The sequence below is a fragment of the Papaver somniferum genome, chromosome 1 (assembly GCF_003573695.1).
Source record: "Papaver somniferum cultivar HN1 chromosome 1, ASM357369v1, whole genome shotgun sequence".
NCBI lineage: Eukaryota > Viridiplantae > Streptophyta > Magnoliopsida > Ranunculales > Papaveraceae > Papaver > Papaver somniferum.
Window position 1 is genome coordinate 18,008,978 of NC_039358.1, and position 25,296 is coordinate 18,034,273.

At 36.1% G+C, this 25,296-nt stretch overlaps 1 protein-coding gene across 1 annotated transcript; it reads left to right on the forward strand.

Annotated features, from left to right (window-relative positions):
* The first annotated feature begins 1,643 nt into the window (after window positions 1–1,643).
* LOC113280377 (lecithin-cholesterol acyltransferase-like 4) lies at window positions 1,644–7,543 on the forward strand. Its single transcript, XM_026529011.1, has 11 exons — window positions 1,644–2,074; window positions 2,158–2,249; window positions 2,894–3,012; window positions 3,254–3,389; window positions 3,690–3,741; window positions 4,160–4,260; window positions 4,994–5,176; window positions 5,387–5,544; window positions 5,746–5,800; window positions 6,053–6,106; window positions 6,851–7,543. The coding sequence occupies exons 1-11, from the start codon at window positions 1,837–1,839 to the stop codon at window positions 7,319–7,321; spliced, it is 1,659 nt and encodes a 552-aa protein (XP_026384796.1). The 5' UTR covers window positions 1,644–1,836; the 3' UTR covers window positions 7,322–7,543.
* The last annotated feature ends 17,753 nt before the right edge of the window (window positions 7,544–25,296 follow it).

Below are 25,296 nucleotides of genomic sequence, written 5' to 3' on the forward strand. Positions count from 1 at the left end.
ATGTCTCACTTTTACTAGAAGATTGTTTGGAATGTTTAATTTTGTCCTATGAAGTTATGAGTGGTGTTACAAATGCTTGCTAGTAGGAAGTAGCATATACCTTGAAAACATTGATATCTTGTTTTATGCATTCACCCTATTCTGTCATTTTCTGCACATACTATAGCTTGTTACTCATACCTGGATGCAGAATGAGGGCTCTGTCTCAAGATACATTCACTTGCTTTCAAGTTTCTTTATTGTGTTGTGAAGAAACCGGTCTCTTTGCTAAACTGATCACTTTTAAGTTTCAAGATGTTTGATGTTTAATTTTGTTTTTAGGTAATTTTTGCATTCTAAAATTGGTACAACAAATATGAAAGCAAGGTGTTAGGTTCAAGATACTGCAACACAACTATCGGAGGTAAAAACTAAACCCCAAAAACTTTGATTCTCTTAGTTACATTAGGAAAATGCATGTGTAACTCTTAGTTACACTTGGAAAATGCATATGTAACTCTTAGATACACTAGGAAAGTGCATGTGTAACTACCAATTACATTAGGAAGATGTTAATGATTTTGCTAGATTCAGTGTGAACTCTAATGAAACTGCGGTAAAAAAGGAAGAAGAAGTAGAAGTAGAACCAGAACCAGGAGTAGTGGTTGTTTCTGGTGCTGAAAAAGACATGGATGTGTAACTGCTCATTACATATGCATATTGTATGTGTAACTTCTGCGTACACATCTATATGGATGTGTAGCTGATGATTACGCATGACGGATGCATGTGTAACTCCCAGTTACACATGCTAAGATAGGTTATCATGTGTATTTTCTGTGATCTTTGTTCTAGAATTTTGCCTTACAATTGTTCTATAATTTTTTTATTTTTTTTTGCTTTTTGTTCATCCAACCTAATCCATGGATGTTTATTTCATTGCAGATATGCAAGCATTTTGGAGGGAGGAAGACAAGAAGGAAAGGCAAAGATTTAAACTTCATAAAAGCACAAATCAGACGCATGTGTAACTCTCAGTTATACTAGATAGATGCATATGTAACTCTCAATTACACTAGACAGATGCGTGTGTAACTTCTAGTTACACATGCTAAGAAATTATTGTAAATGAATATTAAAGTGATACATGTATTTTTTGTATGCGTTCTTTTTGATGTCTATTTTTTGATGCTTAACTTTTCATTACACATGACATAAGGATGTGTAATTTCTGGATACACATGACGTATGCATGTGTAACTTCTGTTTACACATTCACACTTTATTTTAATAATTTTGGGCCTAGATTAAATAATTTTGGGCGTAAATTTAAATTTTATTCAATTATGGACTTGACAATATATAAAAGGGTATGAATGTCCTTTAACAACTCGGGACCTAAATTTAAATTTCTTTTAATTAAGGGCCTCATATTATGGGTTATCCATGAGTTGGACCTTAGCCTAATTTTCCCATCGCGAAATTACCGGATTTAGATTGAGTTTCGGTTTTACTAGGCTGTACTGCACGTGTCTTTAATATAGTAAACACGAGTATGTAAAAATAACCCACTTTAAGAGTAGGTCATCAAAAAAAAAGGTGTCAGAAAATCTTTGGGTTTATCTTATCTTGGAGTTAAATTCATTGCCCTTTGACTTATTTGGGTAAGCAAGAAGACGAAGAGAAACAGAAAACGTGCATCTTCTTCGACTTCAAACCCTCAAGCCTCTCCTTCTCTTCTTCCCCTTTCACTCAAAACCCCTAAACTTCAAAGATTTCTCGATTAAATTTTTGATTATTCCCCCGTTAAATTGAATTTCTGTTCATTAAAAATTCGAAAGTGTTTTTGAGAAAGAGATGACTGTTTTATTGGATGAATTGATTCGTTCATTAGAGATATGGTTGAAGCTAATCAAAGACAAGAAACCTAATGTTAACCCTAATCTCGATCCTGTATTGCTAGTACCTGGTATTGCTGGTTCTATACTTAATTCTGTTGATGAGAATGGTGCTCAAGAACGTATTTGGGTACGATTTCTAGGTGCTGATCGGGAATTTAGGAACAAGCTTTGGTCGATGTTTAATCCTACTACGGGTAATAATTACTTGTCTACTTTCGTTTTTGATTTCCGGATTTTAATTTAACATGCAAATTTGATAAGGAATTTATATGAGCAGGTGAAACACTGTCGTTGGATCGCAATTCGAAAATTGTTGTGCCAGAAGATCGATATGGGCTGTATGCGATTGATTGCTTGGATCCTGACTTGGTAATCACCTATCCTCATTTTCCTTTAGTTGCTGAGTACAGACTTGGCAATCATGTATGTGCTCCTTAAAAAAAAAAAAAACTGGATTTACATTCCTTCTATAGGAGTCAAGTCAGTCGATTATCTTATTAGTTAATGGGTAAAGAGCTAAGCGTAACAAGTAAAAAAGCTAAAATATACAAAAGAAGACTGGAGACTTGATTCCCACTGGCTAGACTAGAGCCTAGATTGTCCTAAATGTTCTCCTAAATGTTCTGAAAATTGTGTACTGGAATAAATCATGTTAATTGCTATTAGCTTGAGTTGAAATAGTTCTTACTGTCCCCAAGTGCTAAAATTACTTTTTTTTGCTACTCTGTAGAAATGTCACTTAAGGTGGAATGTCCAGTCCCCTGTTTGAGAATTGATATGTTTTGTCTTGTTCAAGAATATTACTGAGCACTTTGTGATTAATGATATGCTGTATAAGCGTATGATTATTAATTGGTTCCTAACTGCATTATGTTTTACCGAAAAGTTAAAAGATTATAGGATGGGTAATTTCCGTTTTGCTGCTACAAAGTACTCCATGGAAATTATCATTTGTTTTTTGTACATGTCTTTCCTTTTGATGGAAGTTCGCCTCATGTATGTCTTTCTTGCAGATTGTTGGACGTGATTTCGTTTGTTATTTCCATGCAATGATTGTGGAAATGCTCAAGTGGGGTTTTGAAGAAGGAAAGACACTGTTTGGGTTTGGCTATGATTTTCGTCAAAGTAATAGGTATGCTTTACTCACTGTTGAGGTGAATACATAACACCCTAACACCTTAGATGATAGGTATGCTTTATTTTTTGTATGAAAATAATACCAGAAGTTCTGCATTTTGGACTGTATATCATTGGGGTCTCACATTGAGATGATCCAAAGGTTGTTCATGGTGTCTGTCATCCTTCCAGAAGTCTCTTCAATTTCTCTCCAAGTCATTGAGCTGATTTGCTTACATTTTTCTATACTGCCTCAGACTTCAGGCAACAATGGATCGCTTTGCTGCTAGATTAGAGTCAGTGTACAGTGCTTCTGGAGGGAAGAAGATAACTATAATAAGTCACTCTATGGGAGGTCTTTTGGTGAAATGTTTCATGAGCCTGCACAGTGATGTAATTTTCCTTCTTGACTCTTCTCTTCAAACAATTTTTATTATTCCAAGATCTTGCTTCTTGGAGCAGGAAGTATTTGAAGGGTGTAGTAGATCCACATTACAACCACCCAGTACCTGGATGAGGCATGTTGTTGTTCTTGGTAACTTAGAAAATATCTGGATTTGCATTTTCCAGTCAGAGATTTAAGTAATAATGACTTTACATGAAAAAGTGTCATGTTTATACCTAACATAGATATTGACACAACTTTTTATATCCATTATTAAGATGTTTTTTTTATTCGTTTGTTTAATGTAGATATTTGAGAAATACGTGAAGAACTGGATAGCAATTGCTGCACCATTTCGTGGTAAGTAATAGTTTACTGTGTGGTATGTTAGTTTTTCACATTGGCAAAGAGCAGTATGCCCAGCATGTCGCTAATTGAAGTTGGATCTTTATTGAGCCACCCGGACTGGCAAAACAAATAAAAAAAACATACCACCACTAGTTAATATGTTCAACTTTAAACTAATCTTTTTTTGTAGATACCTCGTTTTCTTATTAGCAGGAATGCTAGTTATCAAGACCCATCTCTTTTCAGAGTTCTTTTAGTAATGGGTACAGGCTAGTTTGTATGTCGCTTTTATAAAAATGCTCTTAGTTGTGCTTTGACTATTGTCTCAAACTACTGATCTGATTTAACTTCCTATTGTTTCAATTGAAATCATATTTATTGAAGAATAATGTAAGATGTTGTGTATGATTTGTTATGCATGAACCAACAGGTGCACCTGGATATATTACAACCAGCCTACTGAATGGAATGTCCTTTGTCGAGGGATGGGAACAGAATTTTTTTATATCAAAATGGAGCATGCAGCAACTGGTATACTTTCCTAAGTATTTAGTGCTTGCTATATTAATTGAGTATCATCCACTTTCTTCTTCTTTTTTTTTTTTTTTTTTTATGTGTGAGTGCAATTTTATGATGATAGAATATAGATGCATAATTTGCTGGCCAATCATATCTACTGAGAATCTGGCGCTGACTTTCTGATTGTTATTTTCGCTGTGGATACACTTGATTTTGGCAATTCTTTTGTTCTGTTAAAGCCCTTGTGCTTCCTCCGTTATTTTCACTTCTGAGCTTTCTTAGTCAGATTTCTGGTATTGATTGTGTTACCAGTGAATATGGGTTCACTTAGTTTTTTTTAATCTAAATTCTAACTTATGTTTTATAGTCAAGTCTTCTGATTTGAACTTAGGTTAGTCGGACCTGGACAAGTAAGAATCATTTTAACTTCTGAGGCAAAATTGAGAGAATAGCAGATAGTTCAATTGTTCGCTGTTGCTCTAGACTTTTTTTTTTAGATGAATCAAAATCAAAATATTTGAACTCATTTCAACTGTCTACCTAAAGCGCCTTTTGCATGTCGTTTAACAACTTTGGATGGTCTGTAAACTCGCTTATGTATACAAATTATTTTACTCTTTTTTTTGGTTTGTTATTTTGTTATGAGCATCATAGCTAATCATGCAATCTGTCTAATTGCGTGTTCGTCCTTCTTTTTCCCTAAACACTGATAATATGCTTTATATAATCCACATCTTCCTTTCAGTTGATCGAATGCCCAGCTATATATGAATTGATGGCTTGCCCAAATTTTGATTGGCAATGCCATCCTCTTCTGGAGATATGGAAAGAGAAGCATGATAGCAATGGCAGTCCGAAAGTTATGCTGGAGTCATATAAACCAGCAGAAGCCATATCTATAATGAAGGAAGCTCTTTCGAGTAACACGGTAAGCTATTAAAAACAAACCTTATTGGCCTATTCTTATGTGCGAGGATTATGATGCTTCAGTCGCTCAGTCACTGGCAACTTGACCTCAATTATAAATGATGGTGGTTGGAAGTCGTCATATCGTCTGCTATATTTTTGTTTTAATGAATACACATTTTTTGGACCTTATATGGGAATTATTGTTGATAGTTAATACTTATCTTTCCAGGTTAATTATAATGGTGTGGATGTCACAGTGCCGTTCAACTTAGACATCCTAAAATGGGCTAATGAAACTCAGAAGGTCTTGTCATCTGCGAAGGTTCCTATTCAATGTAAATTCTACAACATATATGGGACCAGTAATGATACTCCTCATAGTGTTTGGTAATCAATTTCTCACTATTTGTGTTTGATATATTCTTTATTTGGTATAAGTTGATACTAATCCTTGTACAATAATTCAAGCTGGCATACACAGCCCTAGAATTCAATTTTTTTTTTTTTTTTTTTGAAATGTAATAGAGGAGTACTAGGATACAAGATATGAGGCACGCCTGTTTCTGATGCTGATTTTCTGTTCTGCAGCTATGGGAGCGAGCAAACACCCATTACGGATCTTCATCAGATCCTACCATTAAAGGTAACCTTATCTTTTACTGTCTGACAAGTCGTCCATGATGTTAATGTATTTAGTACGTTATATGCTTTCTTGGTTTTAATTGTAGAACTTGTTGCCTCAGAAGTGTGTATTGACATGTGAAAATCAAACTAATCTATTTAAAGCTTGCAAATTCTTATTTCATCTTGTAGGACATTTGGTCTGATTTGCTTTAAATGTAATATACTCGGTTTTCAATCACAACTATACTAATTGTGCCTTTGTTATGTCCAGGGTAAGTACGTATGTGTTGATGGTGATGGAACAGTTCCTGTGGAATCTGCGAAGGTATGCCATATCTTCATAACCTATCACTTTAAATTAAGAATTAAGAATAATGATCTTAGATAGGTGGAAGTAATTGGTAGGATTGATCAATTGGAGCACTGGAGGACTTGCCTTTTGACGAAGTCAGCAAGAGTGGAATTTCTTTTCTTAGCCGTAACCCAAATAAGATAATGTTTTTGTTGTTTGTGCTTTAAGTTTGGAAGGAAGAGATAAGGTCCTGGAATTCACTTAATTAGACTTGAGATCATAGCCTGACAGTTGCCATCATTTTTGGGTACATACAGTGGTGGATTCATTCTGAAATTATTAGCTCGATGTGTCACTGAATCTAGGCTGCATTCTCTGGGGTCAGGACTCTGGTGCTCGTCTCAAGTAGTAGAATGGGAGCCACTGTCATTATATGTGGGAAGCAAATATCCAATAGAGTACAAATGTTCTTTTCCAGAGAGAGGAATGTCTCTACTGAATGATGAACTTAGGAGAGAATAAAACGAGCATAAATCTACTGAATGCAAATTGGAACTCTTATTTCTTTATTTTGTTTTCCCTTGTTTGTTTTCCTTGCAAATATTTGGAGAGGCAAAAAAGCTGCATCCATCCATATATTTACCATGCTCTGTTCTAGCTATCTAGCTTGTATTTGCTCTAATGCTTGCAAGCTGCAACTGCAAGATTGAGAGCACCGTCGGGTTTTGTTAACTTCTTGGATCTTTGTTTGACGATATTCTTTTCTATGCATCGCAGGCTGATGGCCTTAATGCCGAGGCAAGGGTTGGAGTTCCTGGTGAACACAGGGGGATTATTTGTGATCGGCATGTATTTCGTATACTGAAGCACTGGCTCAAGGCAGGAGATCTTGACCCCTTCTACAATCCCCTGAATGATTATGTGATCCTGCCAACTGCTTTTGAAATTGAGAAGAAACTCCACCTCCAAGAAGATATTAAAAGAGGGGGTGGCCTGCCTAAGGTAGTAGTAACTTCTTTGAAAGAAGAGTGGGGGATAATCCCAAAAGACTACGATAGCATCCAAGATGAGGAAGATATACAAGGAGTCACCACTAGTGAAAATGAAGCACCATTATTGAAAGCGTCCGTATCTGTTTCTCATGTTGGATTGAAGGAGGTGAAACAAAACCACGTTGAACTTAGAGGGGGTGGTGGAGGGGCTTTGAGTGTTGTATGCACATCCACAGCCACGGCCATGGCTAACTAACCAAGTTAGTCCTACTATGATTGGGGCTGTGAAAGAAGGTTACCCATCTTGCCCACACTTCTTCCACATGGCCCGTCCACATGTAAATAAAAAATGAAAGCTGTTTCGAGGCATGCACAATTATTTGCCTAGGTGTTCCGCTGTATGTAAATGACCATGCTACCCTTATATAATTGACTAATCATAATATGATAAATCATTGATCGTCGATTCAAAACACAACTATACAATTTTACTGAATTCAATTTTAATCAAGCAAGGAAATAACAAATCGAAGGGTTGTACTATAAATTTACTTCCAAATTCGCATGTTGGAATCCAATTTTAATCAAGCAAGGAAATCACAAATATTTACTTCCAAATTCGCATGTTGGAATCCAATTTTAATCAAGCAAGGAAATCACAAATCGAAGTGAGCAACGTTGGAGAGTGAAATCCAAATCCTGATTGCTCGAAAATGTATATTAGAAGGTATTTTCGATAAATCCATCTTGTTTTAATTTTGTCTGATCGATAGAATAGGTATCCATGGATAAAATTAGGGTTTTCAGAGTGTGGTTTGGCTCAAAAAGTCCCAAATAGTATCAGACCAACCCACCATCGTACTCATTATTTTGTGTTTCAGATGAACACTTCGGCTGATGTAGAAACGTCAAATTTTCAGCCGAACTCAGTTAATTGTGTAGAAGATCGGTAAATTCGGTCGATTATCTGATAGATAGTCTTCCGCCGAATTTTCTGATTTGGGAAAACTGATGTTCAACCGATTTTGTTATATTGCTAAATTTCAGCCACTAGTGAAAGCGAAGGAGAAATACAAGGCAATCTAAATGGAGATGAAGAAGAAGATGACCGACAACGACCACACCATGAAAAAAAAGTCGTTCAAGGAGATGAATCTAGATGAATTAGATGAAGATGATGAACAAGAAGAACCACCACACCCAGAACCACAAAAACAAGTAAAAGAGAGGAAACTTGTTGTACCACGGAAGACAAAGTTTCATATTCCGGTTGATGATAACATATTATCTCCCCAAAGGAACAACCAGTTACAAGGAGTTGTTTGCAAAAAGAATCTATGAGACTTCGGATCATAGGGTGCAACAAGAAATTTGAGACACCAAAAGGCTGCAACTTTGGATTTCACAGAGGTAGATGAGGATCATGCTATAGTATAAGATTCTGGTTTATGTAAAGCAATTAAGTATGAACAGAAGGAGTGCGAGTAAATAACCGCCTTTGCCTTTGCTGAGAGATTCTGCCCGAAGCTTACACATTTCATCTCCCGTTTGGCGAGATGACAATCACACCTGATGACGTTCAAAGGATTACAAGTCTTGGAGTGCTTGGCGAAAGTGTAGATGTTGAATATTGTGATATGAGTTGGGAGCAACTTTATAAGTTGGCCGAAGAAGTTCTTGGTTGGGATCACGAGACTACCGAGTTTTGTTGCGCTACTAAAAAGGTGGAAAGCGTACATGGGCATAAACTTAGAACATACCAAAGATGTTGAAATCGTTCAAAATAAAGAATTTCAAAGCTACGTTCGAGAAAAATAAGGAGAAAGTAGCTGATGGGAAATTGGTGATGGACGCGCCAAAGTAAACCAGATCGTTGATGCTTATTTGTTGTACACTCTCAGCCAAATTATCTTTCCCGGCCATACTTACAACAAGGTGACTGCTCAATATCTATAATTCTTAAAATATCTACTAAATTTTCGTGAGTACGCTTCGTGAACCGATTGTGTTTCTTTCCTACTCGATTCACTTGCGACAACCTCTAGGATAAACCCTAAAAAAATTGGAGGAAATTTCAGTCTCCTTCAGGTGCTTCTCGATAAACCCATCTAATTGTTGTTGATTAATTTTATTTAAACCCCAACTTTGCATATGTTCTCAAGTTTTAGTGCATCAACAGTTAAATGTTCGGCTCAAATATGTATCTAAGTGATCATCCAAACTGACTAACTTCACTTGTTTTTCCTGGAATTTTTTAGGTTCGGCCGATAATAGTTATTCATTTATGATCCGAACCTGACATGAACTCTACAATTTTTTTGAAAATGTCAGGTTCGGACCATGATATTAATTCATTTATGAGACGAATCCGATATGAATTCAGTATTTGTCTTGAAAATGCCAGGTTCGTCCCATGATATTAATTCATTTATGAGCTGAATCTGACATTCAGTTATACGATGAACTTATGTCTGTACTCATCCTCCCTGCAATAATTTATGACTTTCTTATGTTTTCTAATATAGGTATGGGTATATGATCACTTATCGAGGTTGGAATTGGGCAAATGGGTTGCGAACTGGGTAGATACATTTCCTACTTCAGTGAAATATGAGTTCAAAGACCATAATAAGAGGCATAAGCCTCAATTGTTTGATCAGTTTCAGAAAAAAAAATCAGACTCTTTGGATGGGAAAGACGTTGAATTTGAACCGTATAACAAAGAATAAGAAGAAAATGAAATTGTTCAAGATGAAGATATGCCATTGGGGATGTACTACATACCGTTGTTTTATCCATGAGGGTTTTAATTATCGATCCTCGTAGAGTACTCCGTCAATTCGGATGTATCCAAACAGTACCACTGGACGATAACAAAAAGTTCAAGTTGTTACCAAAGGGTAGTAAAGGAACAAAGAACTTCGCTGGTTCATGGAAGCCCAAATATGACATCGAGCCGACACTTGTTTATTTGAAAACTTGGAAGACAACAAGTTGAGTTGGAATTAGAAAGTTTGCGTCAAGATCCTCGTGAAGTTGTAGAAGAGTACATGGATTGGTATAATAAAATTCTCATCTCCTAGTTATTAATAGAGAAAGTGAAGCTTGTGTCCAAGCTAAAATTGCAAAGGCAAAAGCAAAGGAAGTTGCGGCGAAGAAGAAGTCTGACAACATGAACCATAATGTATCCGAGACAATGACGACCATGGTAAGTGATGTCCTTATTTATTATTTTACAAGTTTTATAAAATATGAAAGTATATAATTTTTTTTAATTTTTGAAATTAGGTGTCTTCAGATAAGGAGTTGTTGAGGAAAATGAAGAGGAAAGTTACTTGCAGACAGCCGACATCAGCGGCCGAGCAACAAAGTTTCTGCAACCAATTAGAGTCGATTGTTAAAATAGCTCAAAGGCATGAGCCTCTTTAGATATCTGTTCGAAAAAAAAAAATTGCTCATGTAGGTTATATATATATATATATACCCACTTTCCATTTTTCATTCACACCTTTTGAAAAATGGTAGTCATGCTACAAACTTTATTCTAGATGAAGATATGTCACTATGCATAAATTATGTAGCATAATATCCAAAAAAAAAAGGTGAAGAACTTCGCCAAAATGAAATAATGCTTCATAATTATTGGGGTAAAATTCATGAAAGCTTCTGCTCCGACACCGTAAACCTTCACAACGGAGATCGTGTCGCGTTGTTTTGTCGATTGCTTGATATAAAAAAACAAGTTCAAGATTTTATTGCTTTAGTTCAAATTATAAGACGATATCCACATAAGGAGTGAAACCATTGCTAAAATTTAGTAGGCTATCATGGGCGATATCGACATAGGAAGATCGATCTCGAGCGGAATGACGACGATGTAAGGAAAAGCATTCTGAATATGGCATTCAATACCACATCCTTAAGGACTTCCTCAAATACCACATGGGATTCTAATAACCCGTATGTGGGGTATTTTTTAATTTTTTAATAACCTGTGGTGTTCATTTTATTTTGTAATGGATAACGGTTTAATGAAGATTAATAAGATTACCAAAGATATCACTAGGTTCGACTCTTAATTTAAAGGGACAACCGAACATGATAACTACTACTGTTATTTTCAATATATGTCATGCTCATCTTCTACGTTAAACCTAAGTCAGTCGAACATGATAGATCATTGCTTGGTCGAACTCACAAGTGTTGCTGTCTTAAGCCTGTTTTAAAATTTAGTTGTCAAAACTATATCTTGATTTCTAGTCTACATTTAGTCAGTCTCGGATTAGGATAGAAGTGTGTACTTGATATTCAAATGTCATTGCGTTCTACCGTTTGAAGGCTAAGATCAACAGGAGATTTGGAGAACTTCAACATCAAATGGTAAGTGAAGACTGAACCACCTATATCTCAAGCTTTCATCAATTCTATCTTTGAGACATTGTCGCATGATTAAATTAGACAGTACATGCATAATAGAAATTTCGAGTTAAGTTTATTTTGAATATCTTCTCTAAATATGACATTAAGCTTAAGAACATTTGTTCATACTTGATGAATTTGGTTTATAAAAATTTATTGTTTATAACCTAATTATGATTCAAGATTTAATCATTAGAAGGTAGCTTGGAACAATGATGTGTGTCGTTGATGTTATTCGGGAATGTTTTGAATTGATTGTTAGAGAGATATAGAACTATTGTTAATCAAGATACATGATAATATGCATACCAGTTTGAAAACGCGGGGGTACCAAAATACACCACCAACGTTTTCTTAGGCAATATGTATGGACAAACTCAATACAACTCTGAGAGTTAAAATCAATCAAGGAATAATATCTAGAGTTATATATCTCCCTCTTGCGATTCGAACGTTTACAGAATCAAATCCGTGAACCTAATCATAAAGAGATTACTTGGACGGTACCAAAGACCAATGTCCAAGAATCAATCAAGTCGTATCCAACAAACTAGGTCGGATGTATCTACTATGATTGATCAATGCACAATATGTGATATTTCAATTATAAAGATAAACAACATAATGCGGAAAAAGAAATAACACAGACGCCAGAAGTTTTATTAACGAGGAAACCACAAATGCAGAAAAACCCCGGGACCTAGTCCAGATTGAACAATTGTATTAAGCCGCTACAAACACTAGCCTACTACCAATTAACTTCAGACTGGAATGTAGTTGATCCCTAAAAGGTATCCCACCGATTAAGGTACAGTCGCGCTCCTTACGCCTCTTGAATCCCAGCAGGACTCCGCACAATTGATTCCCTTAGCTGACGTCACACCAACTAAGAGTTGCTTCAACTCAATTGAAGAATTTGAACCAACCTGCCTCCCACAGATTAATCCTATATATGATTCCTTTTACAATCAAATAGTTTGATCAAAGGCGGTGGAAATCAATAGAAATAGACAAAGTCTAGCTAACCTCAAAATCCGGACTTATGCAACTTGAAGTGCATCCTAGATTATTATTCATGTCATAAATATAAAACCTGTGGAATCAACAAATTTTGAGACGAAGAGAAGTTTAATGATTTGTATCTATCTTGATCAAGTGAGAAACTCAACAATCGATCAAGATCATGATACACGGGTTACCAAAGAAAGATAACTCGACCTAGTTTCACGAATCCCTATGAAGTCTTTGTAGTCGCTAAACCCTAAAAGGGTTAGGTAGAGGAAGACTCTAGATACAACTAAGACACACCAAAAAGTAGTGTCGGGATTCAAATATCCCAGTTGCTTGAAATTCCCCTTTTATAAACATTCAAAGCATAAGTTGATTTAGGTTTAAGCTAAGATAGCTTTGGAACCAAGCAGACAATATCCAACGTTAGATGAATCTTTGAATCTGATTTACATAAAAAAGATATAAACTCTAGTTAGGTAAAACCGTAACTGAACCGTGTATAAATATTATGTTCAACATGGTTAGCCGAAACTAGCCCATTTGAACCTAAAAGCTTAATACTCATTTTCATGAACACATGAGACATTAACTCTGAGTTACAATAATGTGATCAAATAAGTCTAGTGTTTTTAGATAATTAATCAAATTCTAATTATCTCATAGAAATAATTTAACCGCACTTGAAAGTATAATCGACAAGGTTAGTAGGTGTACAAGGTACAAATACCATTGTCGTTCGTGAGTCGATTCAGTCACAATACGTGTACCAGTTTGTAAACATTTAACCAAACAAAGTTCCAGAGTTAATAGAACTATTTAAGCATGCGTATGGGTTTGGAAACCTTAAGACTGTCACCGGTTCCGGAGTTCACAGAACTAATATGCGTACCACAAACCTGTAAGTCGATATATAGCTACTCCGCTACGTTTTTGCCTTCATGTAATACGGGTTCATACTTATAACAATTTTTCCAGTTTTCAAGACTGATAACACTGCAAAAAGAGTGAGGTTATTCCGAGTTCGGACGAAGAAGTTATGGGCAAAACAAGCTTATCCAATACCGACGTCTACAAGAGGGTACACATACAGGTATGTGTACCATGGGAACTCTGAATTTCGTGAACCAAAGGGGTATGCATACCAATATACATACTAAAAAGTTCCCTGAATCTTGTTAAAAGGATGGTACGCATAATGGTACATGTAACATGAAGGCCAAGATTCACGAACTATCTTTAGGTATTTCTCTCGTAACTTAGTATTGGGTTCCTGCCAAATATTTTTCAGATGCATACAAACTATTTTTATAATATGTTTGGTATTATAAAAACACTCTCTAACACTTCTAAGACAACTTTGATAATTAAATCTCTTTTGATCATGACTCATAGTTTAAGTCTTGGGTGTTATTGAACTCGGTTATTGCTTGAATGTTCACGACCTCCTTGGTTTATATGTGAACATATGATGGCACGATTCTTAATGAGTTATATATTTATACATATGTGCATCTTCTTCTTTGTCAACGAAATATTTTTATACGCTTTTGGTAGCCATTTTTGGTGTAAATCCCGGCGGAAAATAATGATCTTTCCTTCTAAGAAGCAGATCAACTTGTATGCTCTTTACAAGTTTGTTTCTTAGATACATGTGTTATTTGCTTTATGTGAATTGAACTAATATCTCATAATTTAAGTCGACTTTCGGATACAAATCAATGTGATTTGTTAATGTCCTACAAAATCCTTTTCTTTTTATAAAGTAAGGTCACTCATGTTGTTCTCTTGGGAATGACATCAAATAGGGGAGAGTTCTTAAATGAACTTGTGCTTAATTGTTATATCTTTGTAGGGTGTGTGGTTGTGGAATTTGAAAGGGGATTCTTGTATCTTAAATCTCCTAGATGAGCACTCAGTATTTTCTTACTATGTGATATCATCTAAATAAAGTTGATATGAGGAGTTGCATTAACTATCTTATAATGTAGAATCTCAAAACTTCCTTAAAACTTGACATATCTTTTGGTTGTATTCATTACGATCCCGCGATTCTCGTACCTTTGTTAATTTTATTGACAAAAAGGGGGAGAATTATTTAGTAGTTTCATACTACATACATATGGTTTACGGATCATTATGTAAGGGGGTGAACCAATAATCTACAGGTTTCACCTATTATGCAAAAGATGTAAGTATTGATTAAAGGGGAGAAACATATCACCGTAGTATTACTTCAGAGTTGGTATATAATTGAACTTTGGAGAAGGTATAATACTAAGTTTCTGTATAACGACGATTGAGAATATTTGTTTTCAAATATTGTTATCGCTATGGAATCGGTTCTTCATCAACTCTTGCGAGGTTCAAGAGACGTAAGGAGCACAATTGCATCTGAATTACTTGGAGGGTTACTTTGGTTTCAACTAAATTCCAGCCTAAAGTATGATAGTAGGCTAATGTCTGTAGAGGCTTAAAACATTTTAGTGCTCAAAACTGGACGAGGTCCCGGAGTTTTTCTGCAGGTAAAATTTTCCTTGTTAAAAAAATTCTCGTGTATGTGCTTTTTACTTTTCGCACCTTTTGATTATTTAAAAGTACTACACAGCTTCATACTCCCATCAAAAGAGAATGTTTGCGATGTACTGGGTACCCTCTCTATTTCAAGTAGAATAAAGAAATTTGAAGTTGTAAAGTTCAAAATGCAAGTTGTAGAAAAAGTCAAAGAAAAAAAAATGAAAACAAGAAAAAGTTATAATGGCTGTATACCTGATCACTCTGCCATCATTGGTTCATTAGGTACCGACTACCGAGCTATCAAATTGTCTCAATATACAGGTCCACTAGTATGCATATAATTATAATACACATTAGCTTGTCCACAGTCACTATCGTGCTTGAATTAGTTGCTGCTTTCACTAGGATCATATTGACCAGCATAACTAGCTTGAGTAGAAGAACTCCCTTTTTCTCTTACTCTTTTTGTCTTTTCTAGCATTATGATTCGAAGTGGTGTTAGAAGAGCCATGCAACATAGATGCTTCTTTCGATGATGTAACAAAACAATTGGTATTGGGCTAATAATCCGAGATTTCGCAGGTAACAGCAAAGGCATCAGAGGAAAGTACTTCAATGGAGGAATAAATGCAGAACAAGCTGAGTGCTTAGCCATAAAAGAGGCACTAAACTGGGCTAACAACTTTCATCTTCATCCTATTTTGCTTGAGTCAGACTGTCAAAATGTTGTTCTCTCTATAAATGATGTTGTCCAGCATGTACATTGGGTTAATCAGGGTCTTGTAAATGAAATAAAGCATCAGCTATCTACCAGGCTGGATATTACTTTAGTTTATGTGTACAGATTAGGCAACAATGTTGGCTCATACAATAGCTAATAGAGCTATAACTTAAGAGATTCTTTTGATATTTTGGATGATATCCCAGCTGATATACATACAACTATAAGGGATGATGTTGACAATCTTAAGTTATGTACTTAATCTTTCTTTAATGAATTTTTGTTTCAAAAAAAATAAAAATAATAGAAATTAGACGACCATCCCAATGTATTACAAAGGCCTTCTTGGAGCTAATTTTTTAGTTTTTTTTAGTTTTTTTCCTTTTTTGAGAAATGTGAATAGTTTCCCCAATTACATATTCAGGATTGATAACTCTGTGAACTGCTACTCTCCAAAGTTTTCCCCAAACTTGAAAATGTGGCCTGCAATTGTATGAACATGACTAGATTTTTCTAAACAATGACACAGGTTGGACAAAACATTTTTTGGTTGTTTCTGGAAATATATAGGAATCCGTTGAATTCTCTGCGAGAAAATATTTTGTAATTAATTAATTTCCTAAAGGAAAAAAAATTCAAAAATACTTTCAGCAAAAAATAAATCTTAGTTAACATCCAACACCATTTTGGGTGTCAATGTTGGGTGCAACCTGCTTTTCATTGTTTTTCTTTATATGCATCTACGGATCAAAAGTAGTCGAGCTCTCAATTTTATCTTCCAAAAGTTAGTATTTTTTTTCTTCTTTTGCTAGGATTACAATGCATCATGGATGTGTCAGTTCATTGTTGGGGGTGGGTGATAGGAAGTTCATCAATATGTGGACTACAATTGGATCCCTAATCTTATTTCTCTCGATGAATTATGTTTCTCTTGATGAATTATGTTCCAATACGAAAAATTTGTTGACACTTGTGTTAAATCTAATTTATGCCAGTTCTAGGATTAGACATTGTTAGAGCACTGCGCGGTCGAACTCGCTATCTCAAGCTTGTTTGTCAAGTTATACTTGATTTTTCTAGTCTACTTATAGTTATGTCTCGAATTATGATATAAGTGTGTAGTTGATCTTTAGACTTCACGATGTTCACCATCTGAAGAAGAAGATCCACTGAAGAGCTTGGAGGAACTTCATTAACAAAAGGCATGTGGAGACTAAAACTTATTTATCACTCAAAAGTCTATTCTATTTTATCTACTAATGAGACTAAGTCGTATAGCTATATAGACTTTTACATTATACACAATTGATATTTCGAGCCGAGTTTATCTCGGTTATATATTTCTCAAAATACGTGTTGGAAGATTTTAGCTTTAGCTTAAACTTCATCATCTACTTGACGAGTTTAGTTGGATACAATTTATTTGTTGGAAACTAAATATTAAGTCAAGATGATCATGTGAAAATTACCTTGAACATCTTACATAACTTGTATGGGACAATCATTTGATGTTAACTTGGGAAGTTTGGTATTGATTAATTAATCACTTGAATATTATTTGAAGCTAGTGGTATGTGTAAGATTACCATGGTTGTCTTCTAAGGATGTTTCAATGATTAAATGAGAGTTTGGAACCACAGCCAATGTCTGGATATATCACAATATGTATACTTTGAATGTGCATTGTGAAGCTCTAGTTCAGGTATAGAACTCTTGTTTGCGAACGGGTTTACCTGTGAAAAGGTCCGGCTAGACAAGGCTAAGTCCGGAACTGTTGTTCGCGTACTCTGTTTGCGAACGACATGACAAGGTTAAAGTTCGGAACTGTGGTTCGCGTACTCTGTTTGCGAACACAATGGTTAGGTTCTAAAATCAGTAAGTATGAAATTCATACTCGTGAACTCAGGTTCGTTTGCAAACTGTGGCATTATGTTCATGGATTGGTTCTTATATAGTACTTTGTACAACTACAAACCAGACCGAGAACATTTGAACAACTCTCTTGAAATACATTTAGATTCATTTGATTATCTAACATGATTGATTGATCATCATATTTGATCAAGAAGTGTTAGATGAATATGGCTAAGTTATAAGTGTTCATGTGGCTAACTTCGATTAACTATTATTGAGCCTACGGTTATACATGTTTAGGTACGGTTCATCAATATCTAAATATAGGTATATTTCATTTATGTGTATCAGGCTAATGCCATCTAACAGTGGAGATTGATTGCTTAATTCCTAAGTATACTTAGCTTGAATCTTAAATCAGAAGTTCATCTAACGGTGAATATCAATTGCTTTGTTACTAAGTTATCTTATCTTTGATGTAAGCAACACTGATTTGAAAGACTATATAAGGGAGAACTCTAGCATCTGGGAAACCTAATCCCGACACTCTCGGGTGTCCTAGTTGCAAACTATAGTCGATTCTCCTTTTTCCTAGGTTTTCCAAAACCATTATTAGGTTAACGACTTGAAGACTTCATTTGGCATTCGTGAAGCCAGATCCAATTATTTTCTCTCTAGTTGCATATTCTGATCTTACTTTTTCTATCATATTTTTATCTTCTCCAAGATTTAATCGAGATTTATCCCCGATAGGTAAGATATAAAAAGTAATCACAACAGTTCTTCGTCTCAAACTCTTGTGATTCCGCAGTAACTTCTTTTGTTAATCAGTTAGGTTATTGTGAGGTGACTAATATTTCTAGGCTGTTCTTCGGGAGTATAAGACCGAATAATTAGTTGAGTTTCATGTTCACCTTGATTTATCTAAAAACGGAAACAAAACCAGAATAAACATATTTGTGGGAGACATATTTGTTTATAAGTCTTCGACTTTGGGTCGTAGAAACTCTTATTTGTGGGTGAGATCATCTAAGGGAATCACGTGCGCAGAGTGCTGCTGGGATTCAAGAGGCGCAAGGAACGCGACTGTACCTTAATCGGTGCGAGACTTGGTTAGGTCTCAACTAGATTCCAGTCTGAAGTTAACTTGTAGTAGTCTAGAGTATGTAACGGCTTAATACAATGTGGTGTTCAAATCTGTACTAGGTCCCGGGGTTTTTCTGCATTTGAGAAAGCCATTGGAATTTTTACTTTACACATCAGAAGGTTTCCTCGTTAACAAAATTTATGGTTTCCGTGTTATTTCTTTTCCGTATTATATTTGTTTATATAATTAAAATATCACAGGTTGTTGGTGTGGTTAGAAAAGACACACAAAAACTTGCAAGTATACAAGGCCAAGTTTTAGTATAGAAGGTAAGAGAGGGATCATTCCACAGGGAGTGGGAGCATACAAGAAATTTTCCTAAGCTAGCAATGGAGACAAGGCACTATGGCAGTGAGCAAGGCAAAGTAATATGGCAATTGCAAAGAACCAAAACAGTTAACAAAGCAAAGATGACAAAACAGCATGGAACCAAGGCTGTGAGCCAAGGGCAGGGATGAGTTTGTGCACTGATTTCAATGCACAACAGGCTTCAAAATACAAGAAATAAACAGCAAGATAGCTAAGAAATTTAGCTGAGCAGGGAGCAAAATAAGACTGAAATTGTAAGTGACTGAAATAAGGTATTGTGGTCTAAGCTAAGGCTTAGAGTCCACCTTTGTGTCCTAGCCAAACAATGTGATCCTAGGTTGAGTTGAATATCCTATGCATACATTAGAATGGGAGGAAAATCAGCTTGCTCACTGATATGCCCCTAGTATTGACTGTCTTTTGACAGCACAGTCAATCACAGGCATACCAGAGCACTGATTTCTTCCCATTGCACAAGCAAAACAGGCATCAAGATAACTATCCTAGCAATACATCATTCAACAGTGCACTAGGCTTCATCTGAGCCCTAACTGAAGAACTAGAACATGTTGACAGTAATTAAAAACATGATGAACATAATTAACATTTGAAATTGAAATTAACTGAATTAAGAACTATAATTGAAATTCACAGAACATGGATAATTGAGGGCACTGGCTAGTCCAGGCCTCTGAGGTGGTGCTCTGGCTAATCCAGGCATGATTCCAACACTCACCCAATATCCCCTTTTATACCCAATTACATAATTAGGGTTTACACCCTTTTCACCCAAAAATTCCCAAAACAGTAGACATTAGGGTTCTACCTAATGTGACAGAAAATCACAGTTAGGTTCAATTACCTACCCTATATCACCCACTTTATCTTCTCCATGCTCTATCTCAACCTAATTAGGATTTATGTAAAAAACCCCAAATTGACAGAACTAGGGTTTGGTAAATTCTTACCCAAATTGATGCGATTACACGCTACTGACTTCGACCCATGCCTCTTATTCTTCTCCTGCGTCTTCTCTTGTTCTTCCCATGCCCTAATTGCTTTTCTAGCTCATCTATTTCATCAACCCCTAACCTAGGGTTCCTGTGAGAGGAAAAGATCGAGGAATTGATGTTATAGAAAGCTAGAGGAGTAGGGGAAGAGTGGTTTTCAGTTGGTAGGAGCCATGATGTCTTTGGTGAGAGTTGTGGTGGTGGCAGAGGCGGACATGGTTGATGGCGGAGCAGGTGGTGAAGGTGAGGCTGTTGCAGACGGAGGTGAGGGAAGTGAAGTCGATAGTTTTAGGGTTAGGGTGTGTTTGGGTTAGGGTATAGGTATCGGGTGCTCGGGTGTTGGGCGGTTGTAGCAAATTGGATGAACAGCGAGGATGAGCCGTGGGATGTGGAGATGATGGATCGATCTAACGACGAGATGGAAGGAAGCGAGGAGCGACCGTTGGATGCGGAAGTACAACGAAACTGACGGCTCAAGATGGAGTTAGGTGCTGTAGTGTTTGACAGGAGCTTCAGATTTCGATGCACGACGATGAAGCGACCGTAGGATGCATCTGTGGATCCAATCTGACGGCTACGAGCTTAGGCAGGCTTTGGGCTTGGTCTTGGACTTAGGTTAGAGTTTGGGCTTAGACAATTCTGAGCCCACTTCTTCTTTAAGAACAAATTCTTCCTTCCAAGCCCACTTCTAACCTTCTGGTCTTGCGCACAACATTCTTCGCGGCTTCCTTGTGTGATTCCTCTTGGCTTCCACCACTTTTCTGCTCTTTTTGCTCCGTAATTCATCCAAGCTTTATTTAGTACCTAAAAATACAAAATTAATTAATAAAAATATTTATTCTTGAAAACAATGAAAATACAGAATATGGGATAAAATGTAGAATTAATGCACAAAAGATGAGTTAATTGCCAACAAAAAGGGATAAAAATATACAATATTTGGCACTCATCAGTTGTGCGTAGTTCAATCACAGTTGATAAATCCGACCTTGTTTGTTGGATAGAACTTGATTGACACTCGGGCATTGGTCTTTGGTACCATCCGAGTTATTCTCATATCAATCAGTCTCACGGATTTCTATCTAGTTGATTTAATGATTGTATTGAGAAAGAGATAAAGCTCTTTGATATCTTTCTTGATTTAGTCTCACTTTTAAGTTGGTTCTCTCGGAATTATATTGGAGTTTAGTCCATACAGATTGTCGAACGAAATATTGGGTGTGGTTGTTATACCTCCGCGTTTTCAATTGTTATCAGAGCAGGCAAACACGATAAACCTGATAAGTTTGTGTTTGTTTGATCCTAAAGTTTGTTCTGATGGGAAATCACTTTGGAAAACTTGTTTTGTTCATCTGTGACACACACTAGAAATCCATAAAGGTTATTCAGAGTTTATTTTCTACCAGACTTCTGGTCTCTCAAGATAATCTCAAATCGACTAAGACATTAAAAACCCTAGTTGATAGAATACAATCTAAATGAAAAGGAAAAGGTTCCTATAAGAAAAGTCGTTGCAGAAAATGTTAGAGCACTGCTCGGTCGAACTCGCATGCGTTGCTATCTCAAGCATGTTTGTCAATGTTAGTGATCAAAACTATAAGCCTTGATTTCTAGCCTATTTATAGATGTCTCGGACTAGGACATAGTTTGTGTAGTTGAGGTTAGACTTCACTGCGCTTATCACTTGAAGGCGAAGAACTACTAAGGAGAGCTTGTAGAACTTCATCGACAAAAGGTATGTGAAGACTCAAACTCATCAATCACTTGGAAAGTCTATTTGTACTCTATCTCCTATATTGAGACATAAGTCGTTTTACGATATAGTTTTCTCTATACACATTTGAGATTTCGAGCTGAGTATATCTCGCTTACATATTTCTCGAAATATGTGTTGGTAAGCTTTCGCTTCGACCAAGTTCATCTTATATCATGAGAAAATTGCCGAGTATCATCTTACATGGTTTGTGTGATACAATTATTTGGTGTAAGACTTGGAATGTTTCGATAAGGATTATTTCAATATCTTGAAAATTGCTTTGATGCTAATAGTGTGTGAAACGGCTGTTGTCATTATAGAAGAATGTTTCAATGATTGAAATAAAAAGTTTAGAATCTTGTAACCATCTTTGGATAAATGCATAGTGTGTTCGCACATTAGTGTATAAGTCCAAAACCGGGAGCCTAAAGTATGCATACTTGTGTGTATACAAAAAGGTTGTAGGAGACTGGGTAAGTATGCGTACCCGTACGCATACTGGCGGAAGTTCACGTCCGTGAATTTATGCTAAGTTTGGAAACCAAAACCAAACTGAGCCGGTTACCTAAAGTACGCGTACCCGTACGCATACTGGCGGAAAGTTCACGTCCGTGAATTTCTGCTGAGTTTGAAAACTAAAACAAACTCAAATCTGGTTACTTAAGTACGCATACTTAAGTGGTTACTTTCTAAGATCGGTTGTACATGAACCTAAAACATTTATCAATAAGGAATGCAATATTTTCAAACCGTGGCTATAATGTTCATGTATTGATTTGAGTTAATCAAACTGATTTTGCTTCAATTGTGTTCTTGTATAAATCCATGAGAATATAGCAATTGAACAACTATTTGACTAGTTTCAGTTAAGTCATTTGAACTAGTTATGGTTAAGATGAATAAGGTTGATATGAGAGTAATCATATGGCTAACCTCGGTTAACTATTTGTGAACCAACATGGTGTACACGTTTAGGTACGGTTACATAAACCTAAATGAGGGTATATTTCATTTGTATGTAACAAGCTAAGTTCGATCTGACGGTTGAGAGATATTAGCTTGGTTGAATCAGGTTTATCATCTAATGGTGATTATTGAATGCATTGTTACCAAGGTAACTTGGATTGCAAACCCTGATTTGAAAACTATATAAAGGAGAACTCTAGCAACTGGGAAACCTATTCCCCACACCTCCTGTGTGTTCCCAGTTTCATAATTAGAGTCGATTCTCCTTTAACCACCTTAGGTTTCTTCTCGAGACCCTGTAGGTTTAACGACTTGAAGACTTCATTGGGATTGTGAAGCCAAACCCAACTTTTCTCTTTGTAGTTGCGTGATTTGATCTTGCTGTTTTGTTCGATTGAGTGCAATTGTTTATATCTCCGATAGGCAAGATATAAAAGTAATCACAAACACCTTCGTCTCATTGTTTGTGATTCCACAATAACTTATTTCGCTAGTCTATTAAGTTTATTGTGAGGTGATTGATAATACTAGGTTGTTCTTCGGGAATATAAGTCTGGTTTATCAATTGCTTCATGTTCACCTTGGTTTATCAAAAGACGGAACAAAAACTCTTGGGTATTTCTGTGGAAGACAGATTTATTCAATCCTATAGACTTTTCTGTGTGAGACAGATTTGTTTATCAAGTCTTCGACTTTGGGTCGTAGCAACTCTTAGTTGTGGGTGAGATCAGCTAAGGGAATCAAGTGCGTAGTATCCTGCTGGGATCAGAGACGTAAGGAGCACAAATGTACCTTGAATCAGTGTGAGATTAATTAGGGTTCAACTACAGTCTAGTCCGAAGTTAATTGGTAGTATGCTAGTGTCTGTAGCGGCTTAATACAGTATGGTGTTCAATCTGGACTAGGTCCTGTGGTTTTTCTGCATTTGCGGTTTCCTCGTTAACAAAATTCTGGTGTCTGTGTTATTTCTTTTCCGCTTTATATTTTGTTATATAATTGAAATATCACAGGTTGTGCATTAAGATCAATCAATTAGAATATCCAACCTTTGGTTGTTGATTTACATTGATTGACACTTGAACATTGGTCTTTGGTACCGTTCAAGTAATTCCTCTTATATTCAATCGGGCTCGCAGATTTCTATTTGCTGATTGAAGATTGAATTAAGAGTTAGAGATATTAAACTCTTTGATATACTTTATTCTAGATTGAGTCTGACTGTCTAGTGGATTCTCTAGAAAGTGGATTGGAGTAAGTCCTCTCAGATTGCCAAACGAATTGTTGGGTGTGGTTGTTAGACCCCCGCATTTTCAGTTGGTATCAGAGCAGGCAAACACGTTAAAGACCTTATAAGTTTGCGTTTGTAGCAATCTGATTTCTGTGGGCTTGTGTATCTCTTAAACCAGCGCATACAGAGATGTCTTCCAAATCTTCTAATTACACCACAAATCTTGGGTTTGCTTCAAAGGATAACTCCTTGGTAGATTCTTCCGAATCCATAGGTAAAAACAAGACTTGTGATAACATGTCAGAATCGGAAATGGAACTCACCAGAATGTTAAAAAATCTACTGAAATCATTGATCGTCAAGCGGCCAAAATCAAGTCTCTTGAGGAAAAAAATGATCAGCTTATTGATGAATTTGATAAATCTCTTGACAGGAAACATGAATTCTATAGCTACGTTGAATCTCTCTCTAACAGTATTGAAAAACTAACTCAAGAAACTACTCTACATCACAAGAAGATTAGTATGCTTGAAAATACTGTCAGAGAAAACTCAGCTAGAGAAGAACGTTTTGTCAAGACTCATTCATTAGAAATTAACATATTTCGTGTTGAAAAAGAGAAACTTGTTGCATCTCTTCAATATGCCTGAGAACAGTGTAACACCTTAAAAAGGAAAAACTATGTTCTGATGAAAAAGTCATCTCCTGCACCTTCTTCTGTTTCTCACAAGGCTTTACCTAATATGAATAGTTCTTCTAGGGAATTACCCATTGTGAATCACTTGCAAAAGTTGCATGTGGCAGAAGAAGTTATGGATCAAGGCAATCATGTCTCTAATCCACGATGTTGTTCTTTCTGTGGGAAAAAGAATCACTATGCTCTTCGTTGTTTTGCCAGAAAGAAATAGATTTCTGTTCTGCATAAATTACTTCTTTCTACTGTCAATGGATTAGATCGTCGGAGGACGTCTAACTTCTTACCTACAGAAAACCAGAACTCTTATAAAAATGATTTCCTTTCAAGAAACCGTCACATGATACATGTTCATATCAATGGTACAAATTCTTGTGCCACTAATGAACACATTCCATGTGTGTATAAAAATGAGTCTGGTAAATCAAAGTTTATGAAATGGATTTCACTAAATCCTGATCCTCTTGAACCAATCTCAAGAGGTCCTAGACTTTGTCCTCAGAGAAATCCTTCTGACGAATATGTTAAACAGGTTATGTCCTACTCATCTGGGATGAAAGTCAACCGAAGAAAGGCAAGGAACACAAAGGTTAAACATTCTG

What these genes read in the sequence shown, in the direction of transcription:
- LOC113280377 (XM_026529011.1), top strand. Translation starts at nt 1,837, where the DNA reads ATGACTGTTTTATTGGATGAATTGATTCGTTCATTAGAGATATGGTTG. An exon ending in GATTTTCGTCAAAGTAATAG is followed by an intron (nt 3,013 to 3,253) that starts GTATGCTTTACT and finishes ATACTGCCTCAG; the next exon opens with ACTTCAGGCAACAATGGATC. An exon ending in TCATGAGCCTGCACAGTGAT is followed by an intron (nt 3,390 to 3,689) that starts GTAATTTTCCTT and finishes TGTTTAATGTAG; the next exon opens with ATATTTGAGAAATACGTGAA.